The 24,587-nt window shown below is 40.5% G+C and overlaps 1 protein-coding gene across 2 annotated transcripts in view; it reads right to left on the bottom strand.

Moving 5' to 3' along the window:
- The window catches only part of IPMK (inositol polyphosphate multikinase), a 43,844-nt gene that overhangs the window by 13,439 nt on the left and 5,818 nt on the right, over positions 1-24,587 (bottom strand). For both annotated transcript variants that reach the window (XR_011326798.1, XM_069795886.1), the window contains exons 3-4: positions 8,317-8,413; positions 1,396-1,568 (exon numbers count right to left, since the gene is read on the bottom strand). Coding sequence is in view for 1 of the 2 variants with exons in the window: in XM_069795886.1 (XP_069651987.1) it covers positions 1,396-1,568; positions 8,317-8,413 (270 nt within the window). In the remaining variant the exon portion in view is untranslated. The remainder of the gene's footprint in view (positions 1-1,395; positions 1,569-8,316; positions 8,414-24,587) is intronic.

Here is a 24,587-nt window from a genome sequence, read left to right as displayed (position 1 = left end):
AGACTTTGCTAAGTGTTGCATGAGGGGAGGAGGAATCTTCTGAATTCTTTTCGGAAAATAACTTCCAACATGCAATTTGGTACCAAAGGCACAAAACAAATCTCATCTAGTTAAAACACCAGACGGGAAACTGCAATGCTTGGGGGAGCCATCATTATACATACAGTTTGAATTAGGGAAATGAAAGAATTTCTGCAACAGGATAAAGACACCAATAAATGGCAATGTTAGAAACAATAGTCACAAGCAAAAATACCGTGGAAGCAAGCATTCATTCCTTTTGCACTGTCATGAAACAAAGGATGTTGAAGTACATTGTTTTACACACGAGATAAGAAAGGTTATGTAACGACAGAAGCCAAATCCAAAGCTGTAATCTACAGCCTTCCTTCTCGAACTGAACTGTTTGACTGGTTTTTGACTCGACTCCCACGTTCTTTCTCATAGGCTTACATAATTACTACTCATGACCACTATAATTTATAGCTGTAAGAGCTTATCTCGAGACAGAGTTAAGGCTGAGAGCCTAGGCAATTAAGTACAAAACATTACAGAGATATTAGAATTATTCCAAACAATGGTGCAATCTGTGTATTGTTGCTGTCCAGTAGCAAAGGGGAAGCTAATCAAAGTCTTCGGCCATTTATGCTTGTTGATGCAGGGCTTCAGAAGCCCTGGCTTTGTGTATGTGCGAAGGAAAACAAAAATCTCACATCAAGAAGAAAATTAATCCTATGCCAATCACAGCAGAAAAAAAAATACTTTAAATGCACTGCATCAGGAATTCATTACTGACATAAACACATTTATGTTACTGCTCCATAAAAGTTCTGTACAGTTTTTCTTTACAATGAAGTTTTAGAGTAGCCAATACACCAATACTGAATCTTCATCTTTCTCCTCACCTAAGACAAGGAAATGCAGTAGAGTTAGTACAGACACCTGCAGGGCCTCATCCATCTCAAACTAACTTCAACTGACAGTTGTTCCTCAAGCACATAAGCATCAAAGAACTTTTCTTCTGGTGGAGAGCTTTTTTAAATGCAGAACGTAAGCAGCTATTTATAGCTACATGCATCACCTCTGAGAGCTAACTTATTCTTCTATAATAGTGTCCTAGCGCCCTGTCCCAACCCCTTTCTTGTATACATATACAGAACTCGGGTTGCAAATAGATTCCCAGAAGGGACACGGCCAAGTTAAACACTTGTTGTGAACAAGAGCTGTGTTTTGGAACACCACAGTTGATACCAGTACTACCAACATACTCAGATAACACTTCATTTACGTAAAACTCAAGAGGATTGTCATTTGCCTGAAAAACTAGCTACTGTATCTGGTGTGGGACAACAGACCAGAGCATAAGCTGAATTTGAAAACAAAACAAGTTCTTACCCTCATGCCAAGTACCAAAAAGCCAATCTCTTCCATCAGCGGGTACTTGCTGACCTGCTGCTGTATCTTCTCAGCTGAAGCATACGGATCATAACTTTTCTGACCTATTTTTACATCCATTATGCAAGGCTTATTAAACTTACGGGTCACATCTTCCAGTTTTAGATACGTATCTGTTAAAAAGACAAAACTTTCATAAACAGTGGGTCAAAGCAAAATAATTATATAGTTTCTGCTGAGCTTCTGTGGAGGAAGGAGAATACTTTAAGGCTTAACATCACGTGAGTTCTTTAAGAGTCAAATTTATCACTGAACACAGACTAAATCATGGTCATTGACACCCACAAATTCTGTTGGCATTAAATTCTAAATGCCTTATTGTTTAGAAAATTGTATACAATTAAAGTGTGCTAACCTAGCACTCAAATTCAAATTATTGCCCAGAAGAAATTCATGAGGAGCTTTTATTAAGCTATTAGCATACTTCAAATAGCATTAATAAGCACATACAAATGCAGGTTACTACATGGCTGGTTTTGCAATGGAGACGGTGTTTTCTTTCTCTGTGTGAAAGGGCTAGAATTAAAATGGCAAGTTTTGTTTGTGTCATTTTAAAAATGAAATTAACATTGCAGAGTCCTACCCTACAGCTGAAATGCATTTCATTTTTCTTCTTTTTATCCCACTCCCATCCGTACTCGTTTCTCATGGCACACCTTTTGGGGAAAACCCTCTTCAAATCCTAGGCTGCCTTTAATCCATTTCCAAAAGTCCCTTTGGGAAGGTGCGTGGACCAAAAAACCCCAAGCCCTTTGGAGTGCTTGAAGATGTAAAGGAGTATCTAACACCTGGTCAAACTGGTTTATGCTTTTCTCCAGTGCAGGTAAGAGACTATTACCAACATGATCTATAGCACTGATTGTCAGAACACAACAAGAAAACAAACTTCAGTAGCTGCTTGACTCACAGATAACTCTGCTTGGAGGAAGCCTGCACAGATCTCTAGCCCTTGCCAGGGCACGACGTGCACCAAGACAACACACAGCATTAACACGTCTCACTCTTCACATCGGCTTCTGCAAATCCACCTGTTATCAGTCACACACTTCACATTAAAGTTTGTTCTTCTTTCAGGTACAGCCTACTCCATGAGTGTATTTCTTTGTCTTTAATGCAATCTGAAGACACAAAAACATTGTCTTATTCCCCATTCCAGCAGCGTAATCTAAAATGGGATTGCCAAAGAAAGCAAAAACAGTTCAAGCTTGAAGAGGGACAAAGTGCCTTGTTTTGATAGCTGTACAGACAGGTAACAAAACCAGTTAGAGTTAAGATAAAGGGAACAAGCAATGTTCCATTTCCACTTAATAAGTAGAAACACTTTCTTAAGGATAGGAAATGAAAGGGACTTTTATTACTTTAGTAAGTCCCACTTAGAGCTTCAATTTTTACACCATCATGATCAAATGTCCCAATTCCCCAAAGTATGTATGTATCAATCTGAAATAGGTTTGATTTAATCCTTAGGTGCCTGCTTTATGTATAGATGGGACTAAGCATACTGTTAATGTAAAGTCATTCTCAGGAAAGCATGTCAAACCAATACACTATTTTAAAAATCCAGCCTTCTACTCTAACTCACTGTATCAACTTACAGTACTTTTCAATGTCCTTTGGGCTACAGAATCAATCCAGCTACAGAGTTTCATTATAGACTAGCTCACCCATAAACGAGATTTGTTAACTACAACTGCAGGGATATCCAAGCTAAAATAACTCATACTTAACTTAGAGAAGCCATAGGCAGCAAACATACTTGATACGTGCTCACTTCTCCCTAAGGAGAAGTGGGACAAATACTCTCCCTACCAGGAAGTGTATTCTGTTATTACCTGAACTGCAGGTGACACTTTTTCTATTCAAAGTTTTTATACACAGGTCTAATTCAGTCAGGTATTACCACGGCTTTTGCAGGGCTTTGGGGAACCACTACTGAATCCAGGGGAGTTCATATAACCTTTTAGCTATCTGTTATTAAAATTGTAAAAGTCTAAGCGTCATCCTTCACACCTATCCTTTTTGCATATTACAGAAATCACTGTAATCAATATATTTGTGTCACCCCTCTAAAACAATCCAGAAAACAACTACTAAGTGAAAATCAAGGTTTTCAGTACTTAGCTCTCAAAAGCACCGAGCCAGGCGTATGCCATGGGAGGTGGGGAAAGAAAATAAATACAAAAACATGTCAGAAAATGGCTGCAGTCCTTCTCCACCAACTCCAAAATGTTTTGGATTATGTTGGGAGTACCTCCGGACTCAAACTGCTACAAATACAAAATTATACAGATTGCTAGTTACCACAAATTATACAAATTGTTTAGATGCAATGTTTTTATCAACCCTAAAATATAACTGTATATTAAGTAGTATAAAACATCTATTTCCATAATACAACAAAAAGAGAACCCATAACTAGCTTCAAAAGCAGAACTTAAATCTCCCAAAACCTAGCATACTTCCCTTCAGACAACATGCGGGCAAGATAGCCATCCTCTTCCCATCAAAAGCATTTGTAGAGCACCCATGGTTATCCTCTGTCCTCTACTCCACTGGTCCAAATCCCTCTTTTGAAGCATACAGCACCAGCATTCAACACCTCCAAAATATGTAAAAGTTCTAAATATCTGTGACTTTTTAGTTCCCCATCCATTTCAGATCTGTTAAGCTAGAATACCTCCCTTACTGACCTCCTAAAAATGTAACAATTACTATTTTGAAAAAATAAAGCATTAAAATAACTTAGGAGCTAACACTAACCCTGGGAAATACTAATTACTTTAAAAAGCCTGTGAATTATCCAAAAATGACTCATTTCTTTCACACTTTCTGGTATTATTATTTAAGTCTGCATCGTTAGCTAACTGCTAGGTCAGAATTAAGACTATGTTACATCTGTTCCATGCACACCCCCACTCTCAAAAAGCTTTTTGTCCTTGTGAGAGGAGCAATGCCACCACAGATAAAGCATTACAGCAAGTTATTTCTTCTCACTACAGCTTCAGAAAAACGCATCAGGTGTTTACGCTTCGTCTTTCCTGGCACTGCTCAGTTCTTACTGGCATTGTGTTCAAGATCTACGGTCTACTGCAACAGACCCCAAAACCACAGTATCAGAACATATCGCAGCTTTCAACAGTTACCCCTACAATATCTCAAAGCATTAAGACTAAGGCAAACAAAGTAAGCTTCAGATTCAGGCATCGGTAGGTATCACTGCTCTACTTTTCAAGTCAGGTGCTCTCATAGTCTTTGAGGATCTGACCCCAAGTGTCCTTCTCAAGGTCATCAACAAGTCTGCAGCTGAGCCTAGGTAACTAGAGCACTCTTCTTCCTCTGTTTCGTTAAACAAAAAATGGCAGATTTTTCAAGCAGTTCAGATTTTCTGAATTATTGTGTAGTACACTGCTAACCCAACGTGCTTCTGCAAATCATGCATTCGCCATCTAAAAACAGGTTAACTTAAAATCCCCTGCAGAGAAAAGAATTCCTAAGGATTTTTGTATCTTAGCTTTGGTAAATAATCCTGACTATATATTTCAAGGATTTAAACAAATCATCAGAGGCTTGCCCTCCCCCTTTCTATTTTTCACTGGTAGGGAAGGAGGCAGGAAGATGTGGCTTGAGCTATTATTTACATATTTTATTACAGTCCTAAAGGAGACAAACTGAAAGACCACCAAAATTCAGCAAGTATGCATGGCATGAACCACTGCAGACTTCAGCACGTACATGCTGAAGTCCTCACTGGAATCAGAAGGGACAAAATAACTTGAGGCATCTGACTTCTCAAAACTCACAAGGCATCTCTCAAACCATATGAATAAGCAGGGAAAAGCCTCAGTTGCTCCCAGCACCAAGGCAAGAAAAGAAAGGTTTGAAGCTGGCTTGTATTTATCTACCCTGTTCTCAGTTTAGGCAACAAAAATTAGAGCACAGTATGAAATGAGCAGCAGTCAAGTTACTTAAACAAAAATATGCAGGGGCAACAAGTAGGCAGCAAAAAACAGAACTCTCAGAAGGAGATATAAAAAGCTTAAGATGGCTCCTACATCTTTATAACAACTCTTCCACTTCTTTATTAATAAACTTCAAATGCCCACAATGCCAGCAAACCCAAAGTTCAAATCAAATTGTCTCACTCCAGTTTAGATTAGCTTAGGGAGATGGAGTGTCACCTATCTCTAACTCCATCTCCTGTGCAGTAGTACTAGGTATGCGATTTCAGCATAACAGGACAGTTACTTTACAAAATTTTATTGATACTGTGACTATCAGCCCATCTTTTTGTCACACTTCCTATATTCTCATTTACACTTAATAGATTTCACCCCTTCTAGCTAGCAGTTTGATCCACTCATCTACATTTTCAGCATAGAAAACTGATGCTTTCTCCCTAAATATTTCTCTAAGAAAATAAACTCCTTGTGTTCTCCACCTTACCCACTGCACTTCCTGCTTCAAGATCAAGTTCAGAGTGATCCTAAATTAAGTTAGTCTGTTTTTTTCCTACCACAAGGCTACAATTCTCTTCATGTCTGTATGAACCCACTCAAACTCTCAACCCTCTACCTAGGATAACAACTATATTGCTACACATACAAGACACCATTCATCGAAGAGCCCTCTTTCTTCCTTATCTCATAAATAAAAGAACTTTATAAAAAATGAGGACACCAATGGCCATCCTCTCTCTGCTCTGGCAAACCAGGCAAGCTGTTGTTCCTCCACACGAACACTCTTAGAAAATATATATAGTTCAGGACATGCAGGAAGCACAGTTTGGTAACTAATAGACTGTTTAACTTAATTTTTGATTTTTCAGAAGTCACCTATGGCCAATTTAGCAACAACAAGGAATTGTTGGGTTCACTCTCAGAGGCTGTATGGAGCTGTGTCCCCAGAGTCTGTAGAGCAGTGACTGCCAAAGGAAAGGTCAGGCTTCCAATGTCAAGACTGCAAAAACCAACAAATACATCTTCAATCTACATTTAAGAACTAGATACCTTTCTAGCTGCTAGATTCCCTCATCTAATGTCACTGGGAAGCACCACAGCAGCTAAGCATATTGTTCAATCTTTTGAACCAGAGCTTAATCCACAGCTAATTTGGGGGGACAGGTAACCAACCCATCCCCGATTTCCCCCAAACAGCCTCTCCACGTCCCTCCTCTGTGTGGTTACTTCCCCTTCCTGTTTTTCTAAACTTGTTTTCCTACTGTTTATGCAGTCAAAATGCAACACTGCTGATGTTTTTCACCTCTGGTGCCAAGCACCGATGCACGCGCACAAATGCATCACAGAGGTTTTCCTTCACATCTGGCATTAGCAAAACTGCATTTGCAAACACCTGCTAAACCACTTCCAACGTGAATGGCTACCTCCTTAGCTTTGGATGTATCCAGTACACACACGTTGTGTTAAGCTCCATCATCTCCAGTTTATTTGATTTCTATCAAGACTACACAAAACTCATTAATACTTGAGATAACAGAGTTGGCAATGGAGTGTTTTGTTTGAACCCCCGCCACAGCTTTCTATGAAGAGGGTTCCTGATAGCGCACCGTCTTTTCAAGAAGCAAACCAAACAAAATCAAAAGTTACTCTTCCTTTAAACAGTTATTCCTACTGGCTACATCTGGACTACTGGTGGAGACCTGCCAAAATTCAGCGCCATGGTGCACAGAGCTAGTGAATTCCCAAAGTAAACTAGGGTTGTGTTGAATTACTGTATCTTGGCTAGACCACATATTTTTATGTCTTAAGATCCTACTGTGGATAGAAAACATTGATTTGCAATTTGGAGGGGACATTACGTGAGCTCCATGACACACATAAAATTATGAGGGAAGGAAAAAGATAGCTCTGGTGGAGCTATTTGAGTTAGTGCCAAACATGAAAGCGTGAAGGCAAATCTGAGCCAAGAAAGTGCTGGGTACTACCGCAGTCCTCCTTGCATTTCTTTCTGTAGAATTTAGACAGTGCCTTTGGACACTGTCTTACTACTCTCTTTGGAAAACAAGTCTATCAAGTGACAGCATAAGCAAAGAAAGTCAGAGTTATATTGAAGGAGCACAGCATCTAGTTTTGGTGCCCATGTATTTAAACGGACTCGACGGCATCCTTTTGTTTCTGTATGTTCCCAAAGCTCCATTTTCCCAGTGTAAGAAAAGTCCCCAGAAGAAAAACTAGTTTCTGTTTTAAATACATCAATAATATCTCTTTTCTCTTGAAGAGACAATCTTCCAATTGCCATCCCAAAATACCTTTTTCTTCCTGACTCCTAACATGTTTTAGAAACACAAAGTTTAGATACCAGAGCTTTGTTCCATTCAAACCAGTAACAGAGGATGACAAGCAGAGCTCCCCAGCAAGGTACCTCCTGAAACAACTGCTTTGTATGATACGGCACGGCGATGGCATCCAACCTCTGGAGATCCAGCAGCAGATTCCAGTTTGAACACCTCCCCTTAGGCCCCAACCGATCCATTTTTTCTTCCTTACACACCCACACAGCACCTGGCTCTGGCTCCAATGGCCTGACCAGACATAAACATGCAACCAGCCCACTCCGCCGACATGACCCAGACCAGAGCAGCAGCTCCAGGGCAATATGCATCAGGTCCAGCTACTCAGGAAACGTTTGCCATACAAACGGCCATGCCCCATCTCCCCTGGGAGGAAGACCCCCAAATACCTAATCCAGCCAGAGGACTGCAAACTAGAACCGGTTGTTAGTGGGAACACTAGTGGGTTACAAAACAAAACCAAAAAAACCCCACGGAGCTTGCAACTGCCAAAAATCAATCTCCAGAATATTTTTCCAGGAGGTTTGCATTAACAGATAAAATTAGAACAGTACCATTTGGTGCAGTAGGTGGTGACCAGACACCGAAGTATTTTGGCAGATATTCCCGCAGCTCCAGAAGAATGCTGTCGCAACAGTCGGAGTCATAAACCTGAAATAAATTAGGGAGGGGTGGAGAGATCATCAGTTTAAAACATTCATTTTAGACTTCTAATTGTCGCATAATTATAATTTCTTACAGTCTTTGTTTTTAAATGTAAAGTAGAAATCTTAAACATATTAAAAACAGACAAGATGAAGATGATAATTATCACAGTCCAACATAAATGAATGGTATCCTTTCTTTCAAATTTTCAAGTGGAAAAGATGCATCAACTGTAACTAAGAATAATTTATGGCTTCACTTAAATAGAAATCTAAACTATAATTGTTAGCATCAAAGCCTATTTAGAGAAAAGGGTGCTCTCCCATCCTGGATCCAAGACAGCACAGGATTACTACTCTGTATCGTATAGCCGAAGCTTTTTAAGTTATATCAGGTAAAGTATACAAGCTCAGACTGGATAGTATTTCCTCATTTCCTCCATCCTGTAACTACATCACACAGACAATGCACAATTCAAATATATTTCTTTTCATTTGCTTTAACGCTTTCAACATTTTTTTCAGCTTCTGTAAGAAAAACAAGAACCGTCTGGGACCAGCAGCTGGATTATATTCCTGAAGGAGTAATGCTTTGCAGAGTTAAAACAAAGCCTTGGATACTATCTGCTACAGAATCACATGACTGTCACCAGTTTGCAGCATTGTTGTTAAGAGGGTTTCAAAACCATTCCCTTGACCAGATTCCCCCCACCCTGCCCGAAGATCTAGTTACAGACATAGGGGATAACTTACAGCACAATTCATCGTGCTTTGCAGACTAAAAGATCTATATCCACACAAGTACAGGTTACAATGATTATTATTGCATTTAGGAACCATGTCACCCTAACCCCCTTGCAGCTATCCCAGTTCTGATGCTATCAGACTCCTGTCCTGTCCCTCAACCCTGCAGCAGCTGCACAGCAATACCCACAGGCGCTGCACACGAGTGACCAGGGCAAGCCAACAATTCAGCCTTCGCTTCAGTACGCAATGCACAGGAGCGCAGTCAGAGCCCGCTGCAAAGTTGGAAACAATGCAAAAAATTATTTAAGGTGTTAACGGAGCTCTGCAGAGTTGGCTCAGCTCATTGCTTCGAGATCCACATTTAACCACGGTGGGAGAATATCTTGCGATGGAAACTGCAAAGGGTAGGCATCGCAAAATACACGCCTTTAGCGTTGTAATATTAATACAGCTAGGGAGAAAAAAACCCCAGACCTGAAGTCCAGCTACTATTTTAGAGCATCAAGGCAAGCCTCAGCTACGATCACCGATGCCACGTAACTCTAGACAGAGCCTCATGCAGCAGCAGAATGTTAAAATTAGTCAATGCGGGTTTGTGCTAAATTTAGGTTTCATTGCAGAAACCTCAAACTGGGCAAACTCAAATCACCAGTGTGCTTCAAACGCACGGCATTGTTCCATAGCCCTTTAGGCACACCTACTACGGGGCTCTCCTGGACTTGTACCAGCCACAAATCGGACACCTTCATGCCAGCACTGTTACTGGGCAGTGACTGAGAAGGTGACACAACCAAACCCACATCGACTTTACACTAAAGCATTTAATTTGACCCATTCCTTTAACTAGCTTATGGTATAAGCCCCATTTTAAAGATCCTAAGGAGGGGGCTGAATCCTCAAAGCTCAAGCCACACGACTATGTGTGCAGCGTGATACAAAACACCGACATACACCTACCACCACACCCTCTACCACTACTGTTGCTATCTTAAGCATACAAACCTAGGCATACAAACCTAAGTTGTTGGGTGTGTATCTTACAAGTCACAGTGTCGCATCACAGGGTACTGATCTCTTTTCACATGTCCTGGTTTGACAAGCTGGTATCACCTCTGAGGACTACAGGTCCTAGGCCTATTTTTCCTTCATGTTAACACAAGTTGGTATGCTAATATTCTTGTGCTCTAAGACAAAAAACCTTGCTTGTCCCCGGGATCAGTGGCTGCTGTTTATTTTTATTTATGCAACATTTCTTTGCTGAGCCTCAGATGTTGCCAGCAGAAGACAGTGCTTTCCCCAGAAGACTGCAATGTAGCTTGATCTTACTGGCTTAAGGAAGAGAAAAAATTAAGGCTGCGAGAGAAGACAGAGAGAAAGATTAGCACCACACAGATGCTGAGGCACAGACCCATCCACTGCTATCTTTTATAAAGAGAGTTCACTGTTCCCCACCATAAAGACAGCTGTTTCTGGGCCAGGGCTCCAAGCACTGACTGGTGGAATTACTTCATGCTGTGGGTATTTTCAGACAAGTTGTACAAACCCAATTTCTGTTTACTGTGGTAGTTTATTATCATAGCCCCTCACAGCCAAGACAGGGAATCGCACTGCACCCAGCACAAATACTCTTTTCTGAGGTGAATTTAAGCAGATCTGAGAGGCAGCGACCATCATGCAGTATCACAGCCTTTAGGTAGGAGCAAGTATATATATTTAGGACAGGACAAAGAGGAGAGAGATGGAAGCAAAAAGCGCAGCAGACAAGAAGGAGAAACACTGAATGCAACTGAAAAACCAGCCAAGCATAGCAAGAACTCATTGGCTTAATTTATTGGCAAAAAGATTCTGAAAAAGTGACATGTCAGGAGACGACTTCCATTTTTTTTTAAGAGAGACAGTACTCTTGCTTTGACTTACTGTTTAATCACCAACACAAGGTGATTAAACTTAGCAACTTAGCAAGTAACTACAAGTATGCTTCTGCGTATTTCAAATAGTAGGATACAATAAAGATATTCAGATAATTTATAATGGGGTGTAATAGCCCAAAGTCAAGGCCAAATGGGGAAAAGAGCTCCAGGAGCAGTATCTTCCAAGCAGTCTATCCTTTAATACTCCGATGTAAGACATTCTAAATGGAGACAAAAACTCACAGTAATGCATTGTTCAGTATCATTACTTCAGCATAACAGGACAGAAAAGTGCATTATTTCTGTCTCTCAAGAAGTTATCTTGCTCCCAGAAACAGGAATAGACTCCCCTCGTAAGTTTGACGTCACATATACAAAGCACTCATTTGACCTTAATATAGACCTCAGTCTCAGCCTGCAATGTATTTGCACGTCAAACAAGAATAAGCACTCAGTTAATAAAGATCGAAGAAAGCAATCTTGTGTGGGCAAAGCAACAAAACCGGACATTTCAGGAATTATGCTCATTCCTGTGCAGGAGAGAGCCACTTCTGCTCATTAGAGAGGGGCCTTGTATATAGTATCCATGCCACAGGCATTTCTTCCCATTTCATACAACCTCGTAGCAAGCTACACATTTAGATGTCATTCAGAGTGCCAAATATAAATGTATACATGACAAAAACATCCCTAAAATTACATAGGAAATAAACTGTGCACCTGCTGTCCCAAAAGGTATCACCACTGATATTGCTGGAAAACTCACGGAAAAGACAGGTTATCACTTAGGCCAGAACAACCTTTAGAAATAAACAATTAAATTTTTACTTATATCAGCAATGTTCCAATTTCATTTCAAGCAGCTGCGCTTTTTTTTTTTTTTTTTAGTATAACTACAGGTTCATTTCTGCAGCATACAAAATGTAAGTTATTTCTGCTTTACCGGTAACTGTACGTAATGTCTTCATCCAACAAATCAAGGACTGCAAAACAATTCAGTGTCAGCTCCGCCAGGGGAGGTATCCATTCTACATATCACAGGCTACATTCTTCCAATAGCACAAACTGGAGACATAAAATGTAGTAACTGTTGGGCTTGAAAGCAAGTAAACAGGATGCTGACATTTGGAGGGCTCACAACATGACCATTACAAATTACAGCAACTAACTCATAGGAAGAGTATGCCCCAGATATGTCCTGTGGCAGCTCAGATAGTCTAATAGACACCATGAAGTCATAATTTCCAGTTATTCACGACTTTTTAGTTCCGAGGCAAATTTACCATCCCTTGGTTTTTAATCCAAAGAACACTGTTTGTTTTGCTAAGTCTGATCCAAACAGCTTCATCTGTTTTTTAATGCAAACAGGGGCTGCTTGGGAGAATGGGAACGTTCTTTTCCTTATTTAAAGCAGCATGACATTTGGGTTTTGTTTTCTAAAGACTAGGTAATGACATAAATGACAGAGGGAGGGTAAAACAAATGTTTAAATTTCAACAGGAAACTAGTTCTGGCAGTACAGACCTGTCTTCAATTGTCCTGATGAAAAAATACCACTTTGACAGAAATGTCGTCTAATCTTCTGAAGTACATAAGAGAGTTGATTTAAAAGAATACATATTTTAAATTTGCATTTATTTTAAAGCTATTTGAGTAGGAAACTTTAAGTGCCAGTGCAGGCATGTCAGTCCAAAGCATCACCATTTCTTGTGATGGCTATCATAAGTTGTCCCTGAAGGCAGCAGCACTCTAGCTTGCAGAGTCTCAGGATACACAACCAGCTGCCAACATCAGGCAGAGAGTTCTGTTTCCAGTGTGTTTTTTTGGGAGGTTCTTGAGGGGTGGGGAGCAGTTAGAAAATCATGCACTCAAATTAGCAAATGCAAGATTTACAGATGATAGTGCAACCTTAATTCTGTCTCCCAATGTGTATGCATTATATCACAGACTTTAATTACCTGAGCACACACTGCATTTCCCTCTGGACTCCTACATCACCCAGTTACATCAGGCAAGTACAAGGGGACAAAAAACTGAGATTAAAACAGCAGCTGTGATTTTAGCAATTCATAACTGCTTGGCTTTACAACACAGATAGCCCTTGCTTCTTTTTCAAAGTAGTACCATCATGTTTTGACTTGCGAGCATCCGCAGTATTTGTCTCCACAAATATGACTGGAATTGAGCCAGCTCTGCTTACATTCAAAGTATCTGATACCACAGTAATTCCATAAGTTAAATATTTGTGAATGCTGTTATACTAAATGCTATTATACTGAATTGCTTATTTTACTATCCAATATATAGTCGTACTACACTGGAGATCACAATCATTACTCTCACTGAAGATACCTACAGAAAGGCAAAAAAAAGCTTAAAACAAATCAGAATGTACTCCCATAATCTGATCATGTAAATGGATTTTCAAATAAGAATGGTGCACATTTCTGACAATCATATCCTTTTCCCAGGAGTCAGGGGAAAAAAATTACAGCAAGGAGTTAGCCATCTTACCTTCCAAAAAATAAAGGCTGTGAAAATCATCTCCCAAAGAGATACTTATTTGGTCATGTTTATCAACCAGTCGTTCTCTAACAATGCCAAAAACCAGTAGGTCTTATTTTACCCACTTCCACATGTTTTATATAGTCAAATTTAGGCTGACCCTAGCAAGATTTGCAGCCCCAGGCACGGAATCATCTTTACAAGAGGCAAAGTAAACCCTGACCCATTTCTGAGGATGTGGCAAAGCTTCAAAACTTCAGCAGACAGAAGAATAAACCAAAAGGCAGCAGTCACGCACAGCCACCAGCAGCAATGCTGAACAAATACCACGGTGGAGCCGTGAGTGAAGAGCTGCAGACACTGCACGCAGCAAGTCGCTCTGAAACAGTCAGAGGTAAGTTGGGTAGAGACAAATCATCCTGTCCCTCTTTCTTTCCAATAACCACTTACTACAGAGGCAAGGCAGTAAAGTATTTTGAAAGACATAAGCAGGCATCCAACCCTACCCCATCACAAGCAGAAAAGGGCTGTTTCCCTCTTCCCAAGACAGCAAACTCCCATTTCATCTTTCATCCCACAAGATTCCTGGGCAACTAAAGATTAACAACAAAGCAATTTTAAATTATTTACTTTATCCACACACCCCTGCAATTGCTGCAAGCCACCCAGCTGAGCACGGAGCAGGCTAGTGGGCATCAGGGCCGCCTTAGTGAAAACTGCAGTATTAGAGATCATGTTTTGTCACAGATCTCTTGCCACAGAACTGAGCTCCCTCTTGTCCTTCAGTCTCTCCTAGGTCCACAACTCGCTAGCATAATCAGATGTTATGTTCAGCTCCAACTGCATAGGAGCTGGAGTCTTCAATGAACTTGAGAGCTCTTTGACGTCAAAGATAATTCTTCTTGCAGTATGTGCAACAAAGCCTGATCCCTCAGGCACCACAAGGTGATTCATCTTTTTCTTATTAAAGAAAAAAAAAAAAAAAAAAAGAAGCTCTTAAAGAAGATACCCAGGAAAGTGTAGGTGCTTGTATTTACATTAACAGCACAAACACCTGTTAAGCAGCCTCCTAAGTAGGTTATGAGGCTCTTAGGTGACTGCAGCCTGAAAGGACATGGCAAACCGCACATCAAGATGTCTACTCTAGAATGTACATTCCTTTGGTTCAGTTATGCCAATGTGCACATACAACAGACTGGAGCAGAATTCACATTAGGTACTCTGCACCAGAGGCCAAAATAAAGAGAACATAGCCTAAAAAAAAATGGTTAAGACATACTACCGCTGGTCATCTGACAAGGAGGTTTCAATTTTAACACACTAAATACTTCTCCCATTCTTACTTACTCTTACTCTTCCTTCTCAGTTTGACAACACTTACCGTTCACCCAATAGAGCTGTAGTGACATGTCCTGAAGTTACCCACTGCAAAATCTCAAGCTACCAGCAGCCAGAGAGATCCAGCAAATTTCAAGGCAAAAAGTCAAGTCACTTTGCCAGTTCATACCTCCCTTGAAGAAGTATAGTAGAACTACTTTTCTCATCTATCTTTACAACTATTGTGCCAAAAAACAGCTCTGTTATTGAAACGCACAAAGTGGTGGAACATGAATACTGCTTAGCATTTTAAGGAAAGGCACGGACCTGGTCATAAACCACCACCTCGACACTTCTCAAAGATGCAAAAGCAAGTTGAACAAAGGCAGCAGCCAGAGCACTTTCATACAAACTTCCTGCTTGAAGAAGATTATTTTTTTAAGCAACTCCAACTATTCGAGAGTTCAAGTTTAAATTGTCACTGAAATTACCGAAAGAAAAGTGAAATGGCAGAACAATAGGGCAAAAGGGAAAATAAGCCAGTATGGCTGTCTCACCTTCTGAGAACATTAGTAAGCATTACCCTTTGTTTCTGGAAAGCTGTCTGATCACAGCTGAAGAGTCAAGCTGGGACTGAGAGAGAACAAGGGGTGGGAGGAACCCTGAAGCAGTTATACTTAAATAGGCAAAATTAATTTTACATTTCAGAGACACAGAAAGGGAAACCAAGTCCTGACAGACGTATATGGGTTGTTTTTTTCCTAATACTGCCTTTGAGAGGCAGCCCTCACAAAGAATTTACTGCAACATTACCCTAAAGGTGCAGTTTCACAGTCATTTAAGTCAAACCAAGCCAGGGCTACCACAGTCCCACACACATTTACATTTTCATCCCCTCCCCTGCAGCAATGTCAGCATCCAGCTGGTCCCACAGCCTGCTGAGCACCTTGAGTTGTCTCACTGCCTAAGTGCCAGGCCAAGGCACTCCGTTTAAACTGCCATTTAAGTACAACTACTATTAATACCCCTGGGGAAAAAAAAAAAGTCTTTACCTTCCTTTAAAAAACACCTGTTTGTGCTCCCCTTAATTTTGACAATTTTATTCATCTAAATTATTTGTATTTTACCAGCAACTATGTATTTTACCATCTCCTAGTATACCCTACCCCTTATTCCAGAATACTCAACTCCCACCTGCAGCCAGGTGTTCAAAACGATCATTTCAAGGGCTACCCCGCAAATGTTAAGTCAGAGTTATAGTCTCAGTTTTTACATCAAAAGCTCCTCTGCCAGTAACAGGCTCTTCTTGTTTGCCTGTGCAAAACTGGGAGTTACAGAATCAGCTATGAGCCCGCATCTTCCCTTCACTCACCAGCCTGCTGGACAAGCACATTGGCTGTTGCTTCCCAAACCTGTGAACGACCTCCTTGCTCACCCTTGGCAAGAAAGGAAAGCAGTGCTAGAACACTTGTGCTAGAACATGGGGTTGGGGCAGAAACCAAAAAACAACAGTAATAATATGACTAAGAAACCTTAAGAAACCTTTGATTAGAGTCTGCTCCAGTAAGGCAGAGAAAAAAATCTGGGTAAATGGATTCTGTTATGCTCAGGCATGGTGAGCCAAGTCATTTGTTTTGCTTTGTCAGTAAGTATAAAAATATATATACGCGTGTGTGTGTGTGTGTGTGTGTGTATGTATTACATACACACACACTATATTTATGTGTATATACAGACACATATATATTTGTATAATACACACACACAGAAAAATAAATACTCAAAGAATGAAAAATAATTGCTACCAAATTGCTCGCTAAGTATTGGATATTACAGGAATTTTAACAAGCATGTTATATACACAGTGGGACATTCAACGTAATATTTAATGGAGTTTTTCATTTACTTATGGTTAATTTGGTACCTGGATGACCAAGAACACACCAAAACATTAGACTATTTTCCACCATATGCAATGGTGATTCACATCTCTTTCCACACATACATATGGCTTTACGCAATATTCTCATGTTACAAGCCTTTTTTTTTTTTTTTTTTTTTAATCTGGAAACTGGAATTCTTGTTTTCAGAGACTGAATTTATTTTCCTTTTCTTTCAAGGAGGCAACCTACACTTTCCTCAATCCCATACTGGCAGCTGACCAACCACATCTTACTTTTAAATAAACTTAAAATGCACAAGAGTACTGCATCTTCTGTATAACACCAACATACCTTTAGTTAAAGTCTATCCATATTCTGAAACATTCATAACTGAATTGAAGTTTAAACAATATTTGATCCAGTCTGAAAAAGTAAGCACTTGCATGACCCTCTAGCACAGCGGGAGCACTGTACTATAACTTAATCCAATTTAACATACTGTGGATATGCACATTAAAACTATGCATTTTTGCTTTATTTTCAGCCAGATCTACTCTCAGGAAGGAATATTCCTCAAAATCAGGTTGGTAAGAACTGGATTTTTTTTTTTCCTGCTTACACAGCATGGACTGTAGGCTACTCAGTCTGTTACCAACTCCATCTACCCAGTAGCTCCCCGATAGCATCAAATTGCAATAATGGCCTTTTACTGTCTCCTTTTACGAGGTCTTCTTAGATGTATTAAAGTAGGTTGTGGTTTATTCTGTGGCACACAATATACAAGGTGCACAGGGAACAGATGCTCACAAGACCCTTCTAGGTTAACCTTCTACTGCACACTGCATCCCTTGCAAACTTGATTTTGCTACAGAGTACAAGAATCACAAAAATCTGCCATACTTTTTAAGTCTTACTGCCTTAGTATGGCAGGCTTTCAGTCATTTAATAGTGATCTGAAGTACAAAAAATGTGTTTATAGGACAGTAGTAGGAACTCAGCGGATTCTTAGACCTAGATTTCATCCTTCATCTATCTTAGACAAATCCTAATGTGAAAAAGATCTGGATACAAGCTGCCAGCATCTCACAATTCGGTCAAAAAGCCACTTTCTTCTCATTAGCTGAGGAGTACTGCATGTCCTTCCTTTTATTCAGTACTTCTGTCCAGATTCGTGGTTTAAAGTATAGAGCATGAGGCAATTTCACACACTGGTTTGGGAACTAATATTTGCTTATTTCCCCAGAAAAACAGAATCCCTCCCAGACGGTTTCTCAGCAGGAGGAATGATGCCAAGGGCAGAAATGGACTGTCTAAGAACGTGCTCGCTATGTTTGCCAACAGGTAATTTGTGTACTCGAGTACCACTACCTCTTCTGGAAACGCAGAAGATCTGGATGTACCAGAAAGAGACATGGCCAAAGACAACCTTGCAGAACATTGAACTACAGCTCTGAATGCGGTAGTAATGAAAGGTTTGGGCAAGGCATTGCATCCCCAAAGTAAGATGTTAATAGAACCATGCATCCTATTTCTCCAAGCTTTGTCCATACAAGACTGAAAATCAGAACTTTAGCTGTAGACTTGATCACAGGATAAGGATATTTTAGTACACAATAGCAGCACGATGGCCATCATCCACTCCTTTTTCAGTCAAGGATAATCATCTGAATCAAGACTATAAAACCAGTTAACTGAGTTTACAAAATAGGGTAATTCATCCTGAAGCAAAACATACTTTGCCTCCCCAATCCCCTTCCTTTTCCGTCACTAGCAGAGAACAGTTTACAGAACACAGGCTGCCTTATCATGATTTGTGCTATATAGGCTGAAAGGGGGCTGAGCCTTATGAGTCAGTTCTTGCAACTTTATGCAAAAGCTTCCAGGCCAAAACACATCTTTCAGGCTGCTGGCTTGATTTTATGCCATGGAGGGGGAGGGAAGTCACTAGAAGTCTTTGCACTGCCTGAAGCTGCTTGAATGCTAATTAAAATTAGACAATGCAAAAAAGAAGAAAGCCATCAAGCAGTAATGAAAAGCCAGAGCATAGGAATCGTGGCAGGTTATTGATAATGAAATAAATAAAACAGTAATGAGAAGATTATTGATAATGGTCCAAACGGGCATACTTCCTGCACGTCTTCTCTGTAACCACAGAAGCGCGAGGAACTATGGCTTCAGGAACATTAACGTAATTGGGTCTTCACTAACACGTTATCCTTTGGTCACAAAATCAAAGACTAACTGTTACAAAAGAGACAGCAAAAATTGCACAAACTATATTAATTCTGCCTTATGTCAGGTCGTAAAATGAGTTAGTAAGTTCTTTAGGGGAAAGAAAACAGAAAGGCAGGTCATCGCCCTATTGAAAGCTGCATTACAATGCATCCAACAAAAGTTCAGAACAACAATTGTGCAGGCAACCATGAAACCATTACTTCCTAGCTTTCAAGTGCCTGACTCTCACCTAACGTAAATCTCTTTTACATGCTGGAGCTATTTGTGTCTCTTACATCCTGGCTTTGTTTTCAGGACATGTAACAAGAGTGAAAAACAATTATCTACAGTGGTAACAGCTTCCTTGCATTCATATTGTATGTCAGCAGGGCTTGAGCCCTGAACTTTCAGACTACTGCTACAGCAGTTAACACAGCCATCATTAACTGGCAATGGGTGGAAGATTTGTAATCCAGAAGGGCCAGATGACTAGCCCAATTATCTTTTCCCAACGCTACGTGGGGTGAATCAGTTCCCTTGGTTCCCAAGCATTGGGACAGAGGTAGATGGTTGCCAGAGCTGAGTTGGGACTGGATGAAGCCCCATCCATCTTTTCATTCCAACCCCAAAAATTACCCTTGCACTCTGGGACAAGGGTGTCTGAGAATTTGGGTAAGACTTGCGTTACAACAGCCTTGGAAACCTTATAGTATTGCAGGTGTGTTATTTGGAGCCACCACTCAGCAACATCACAGGACACAGCTATGACAATTCTGACATCCAGCCACTAGCAAACAGGGAAAAAAAACCCAACAAAAACAAACGGTAAGCGCTGGAAGCTGTCCATGCTGCAAGAGCTTTCTCAGGGCAGTTTTCGGCAGGCAGGATGAGGGGGGAAGGTGTAGTACTCACACCCCAAGCGTCACACAGTCACCATAGGAGAGCAGAAGGGCAATTCAAATAAAAGTTTACAGGAACATTTATTGATCCATTAAATATAAAATCCCAGTTTATTAGCTACTGCATTAGCCACCTTTAAAACTTCAGTATGCAATGCTCAGAACAGGTAAACACAGTAACAGAGGTTTACCGGCCTACCAATCGAATGCCGAAAATCAGAAGTGAAAGAGCTGCCATTTCAAAACAGTTCAGCAACCTTCTCTTGTTCTGTTGAATGTAAGAAACACTCCATCTCTCAGTGCTGAACACACAGCTTGTAGGAAACTGTAGTCACAAAGGTAACCTCAACAATTGTTAATTCTCTCTTCCTCAGTTTTAAATACTTGCAGGCCAAGCTCTATCCTTTTGCGCCTGTAAAAGCCGCTGCCCTATTTAAAGGCTGACATTCCAGCTTCCTCCCCCTCTTCGGGGCACCAACAGGACAGCGGTTGCTGCAATGCTACATTCTTGACCTGACAAATTAAGAAAAACTCTGTGCAGAAGAGGATACTCTTAATAGGAAGACACTAGCACACAGTGCTCTTGGGTACAGCCTGGCATGTTTGAGACAAGAGCTCTGTACCCAGCTAAGCAGGGAGGCTTTACCTCATACAGTGACTGCACTAACCTTTTCAAAGGATGCTTTTCTCGCAGTTCCCCGCTCATCTGCCAGAAGAGCTCACTGTAGGAGGGCTGATAGGCTTCTTCCCTTCCCTCTCCCAACATTGCTGAATTAAATCAGGCTGTTTCAGCATGTATAAATGTGCCCTGGCATAAAGCAGGCTGAAGCCAAATATTAAAACACACCAAGTAGTAGCCCGCTTTTGTGGATTTTTTAGCATGCATGTGTAGGCAGCCTACCATAAACACATACTGCCTTTTACCAATTTATTTTCTTTAATGGAAATGGGTCACTACTACATAATATATTATACTGCATTTTCAAACAACATTATTTTTCTGTTTCCACATCTCTGTGTACGGTTCCATCCTGAAACTCCTTTTAAAAGCAGTCCTTTAGAGCATCTCCGCCTACACATTCTCACCGAGTATTTCCATTAGATGGAAACAACTGATCATCAGTGTAGATAGTCCTTAAAAAAACACAACCCTTTTACTTCATGTTTTTTTTCATTCTCTTGCTGCTCATACCTATTGAAAACGAAGTATTTTGTAGCTATTCAAGGTTAAAAAACTCCAAATTTTCTACCCAGATAAGGGTGCCAGAAGACCTGATAAAACACTCCATGGTTATACAGCCTATGTTTCTAAGTTCATGCCCTCGGGTACAGGAAGGGAGTTTGCAGGAACAAAATTAAAATGTGATTATTCTGATTTGATAATTACTCATATTTACAGAACTCAACAGAAAGTGGACTTTACCACTGGAAAGTCACACTCCAATGATAAATTAATCAATACATAGTAAGTTATTAATAATGACTACAAACAGCTCATTGTTCTCCTACATTTTCTCATAGAATCATAGAATGGTTTGGGTTGGAAGGGACCTTCAAGATCATCTCGTTCCAAACCCCCTGCCATGGGCAAGGACACCTCCCACTAGACCAGGCTGCTCAAAGCCCCATCCAGCCTGGCCTTGAACACTTCCCAGGTATTCACGATAATCTTGTCATACTCTATTTTTCCCCTCCTTTGTAACAGAGAATCATAGCAAGCCATTTCCCCATCAGTAGAGAATGACACATATTGCTGTAGTAGAGATAAAAGTTTGGTTTACTTAAGAAAGTAATTCTTTCTTTACTTAAGAAAATAATTTCTTAAGAAAGATGATGTGTATTTAGAGGGTGGGTTGGGTGGTTGTTGTTTGTTTTATTTTTTTTAACTGCTAAACTGAAAACATACTATCAGGAAAACAGAAAGGTAACCTAATGGCAGTCCAAGTAGAAATTACCTGAGAGATTTTCCAGTTTTCCACTTTGACAGAGACCTGTGAAATTCTTCAAAACTTCCAGTTGCCACCCACTTCTGAGCAGGTTTCAGACTGCAATTAATATTTTGCACTACAGTGTCTCACTCCAGTTTCCATTCCAAAATGGAAGCCCCTTTTGTTTGGGCTCTACCAGTCAGCACTTGGCTTCATGCTCAATAGAAAATAACCCATCAATAACCAGGGGAAAAAAAGTTCTGATGATTCACTGACATAGACTATGGCCTTCTGTCATGTTCACACAGCCAGCCGAAGGCAAATTCAGCAGTTTCAGAAGAGAAGACTGTCTTGTCCAGATAGAAGACAGTATCCACCTGGTATCAGGTTAAATATATTAGAGTTATAGCCAAACTTGTCTCTTAGTGCCTCATTATCTTCTATCATGACACATTCCCTGCAACCTTCAGTTCACAAGCACTCATAGACTGCATGCTGAAAATACCACTTCCTGGTCACTGCTGGTTATTAGAAGATACTTCTGCCTCAGATCTGCGATAGCTGCTCTCCGGATGACTTGTGCAGCTGAAACTGAGACATGCTCATCTTCTTGCTACCATAAACTATGGAGGTTCCCAATTACTTCAGCTGAGGAGGTTTGCTTTACCCACAAGTAAAAGCCCCCACCTGTTTCTGGCCCAGGTACTGGGGTACTAATCTTAATTCAGGCCAGGGCAAGGTAGCATGCAAAGGAAGCAATAACTGATCTATCACTATAGACAAAACGATTACAAGCATATAGCAAAAAATAGATGCAGAAATGCAAAAAAACCCACACGATTAATCCACATATACTAATGGGTAACCTTCTGGTTTGATCTTATCAACAGACTTGCTGTCTAGTCCTGACAAAGTGACAGCCTGGGATTCAGTAGTCTTGTTTTCACTTGTTTCATTTCTGCACTGTTTCTCAGCATCTCCTGTACCTGACTGCCTTGTAAACAACCCCTTGCCTCAAGAAGAGGTAAAATTCTCCTTCCCCCATTCTCTGGAGGCATATTAGCCTACTCCAAGGTGATAATATCTCTTTGATGATAGAATACAAGATGCCTTGAGCTCAGTCACCAAAACAGGGCAGTCTTGCTGTTGTTCCCTCTGCTTAGCAGTTTAATCACTAGAAGTGACAGAAGACTACCAACGCAAGGAAGTTTTGCCACCTTTTAAGTAAGTCAAATCAGTTCATCAGTGCCCAGAAAGCACCAGCACGGCACAAGGTAAATGGCAAGAATGGGAAGAAAGGCCTTTCCCTCTTGGCAGCAGTGAGCTATTGTATCAGCTCAAGCTGGACATGAAACTGTACCTTACACTGAACCTCGCAATCCACAGTAATCCTCATCTTGTAACAACCATATGTAGTGCTCTAGGTGTCTATATCCTGCATCACGTGGTTCTTGCCTGAGAGCAAACATGATAGTAGTTAATCATTGAGAAGCAATAAATCCTCCAGACCTTTCTCCTGTACTTTCACCTACATAATGTACATGCATTTGCTCTCCTTCCTTTCTCCCACAAAAAGGCATTCTAGTCCACGCACAACTAATTGTGTATACATCTTCCCCTTTTTTGCGTTATTTTTCAAGAATTGCCCAACCCCTTTCCCAAATGGTTTATAAACAACAACAAAAAAAAAAATCAGTGTCATAAATGACCCAGCAAGGCCCTGGAAGACATAATTGAAGCTACCTTCCTCCACTATGACATGGTATAGTAACGAGGGCACTAACACAGACCTCCTTCTCTAAGATTTTGCCTGAGTCTTGCTCACAGCTTGTCACGTGAGTCTAAGCAACAGGCAAAATGATAAAGCCTGCGCTGTGAACAGTTAATGTCTAAGCAATTGTCAAGCTTATCCCTCTTACCCGCTGGCTATAGACAGCGATAGCACATTACTGTCTGTACCTCAGGATTTCACAGAAGAGTAAGCAGCCTGGCACTGAAAGGAGTCTGTTCAGGCTTTCTCCTTCTACTGAAGAGTTACTACTCAGGCTGGACTGCATCTTTCTTAACCTCATCTAAATGACAGTCACTGAGAAACCTCAGAAAAATATTTACATTTAGATTTAACTGGCTCCTGCTGAGTTGCTACTAACTCAAGAGCTGCTGTTTTGTCTAGCAGTCCCATCATTAGAATTATGGAGCAATGCTAGTATGCAAACACATTGTTCACTTAGAGTGTGTTGCTTAGTCTGTCTTAATATAAGACACTTCCACAAAATATGTAAGGTCCTTTGTGGGGGCACGACGGACGGGACAGGACAGGACAGGACAGAAAAACAAACCAAAGAACACAACAAAAAGAGGATCTCAAGACTCCTCTCTCCTCCTGCATGAAGGTTTCTACAGTTCTTCATACTTAATAAGCGAAGGAAAGGGATGACATATCAAGCTGATACAGAAAAAACACGTGATGGACTGTCATGGACAGGTAGGTCAGTAAGGGAAAGAGGCTCTAAAACCAGTTTACCCTCATAGGACAACAAGCAACAGCTTTCCTGGTTTGTGTTATTAAAGTTACTGATAAAGCAAACTGAAGATGAGCAATAGGAAAAATACAACAAACTAAAGTTAAAACAACTGAGGAGTTTCACTTATTATTGACTTTTTAAAGGAGCTGAGGTTTAATACAGTGAACAGTTTTAATTCAGTGAACAGAGCAATGCTTCTAGCAATAATCCAGGCTAGACGGAAGTGTAAGACATGCTAAATTTAGATGCAACC

Source organism: Haliaeetus albicilla, chromosome 11 (assembly GCF_947461875.1).
Source record: "Haliaeetus albicilla chromosome 11, bHalAlb1.1, whole genome shotgun sequence".
In the NCBI taxonomy this organism is placed as follows: domain Eukaryota; kingdom Metazoa; phylum Chordata; class Aves; order Accipitriformes; family Accipitridae; genus Haliaeetus; species Haliaeetus albicilla.
Note: the sequence above shows the minus strand (reverse complement) of the source record. Positions and strands in the feature narration are given on the sequence as shown.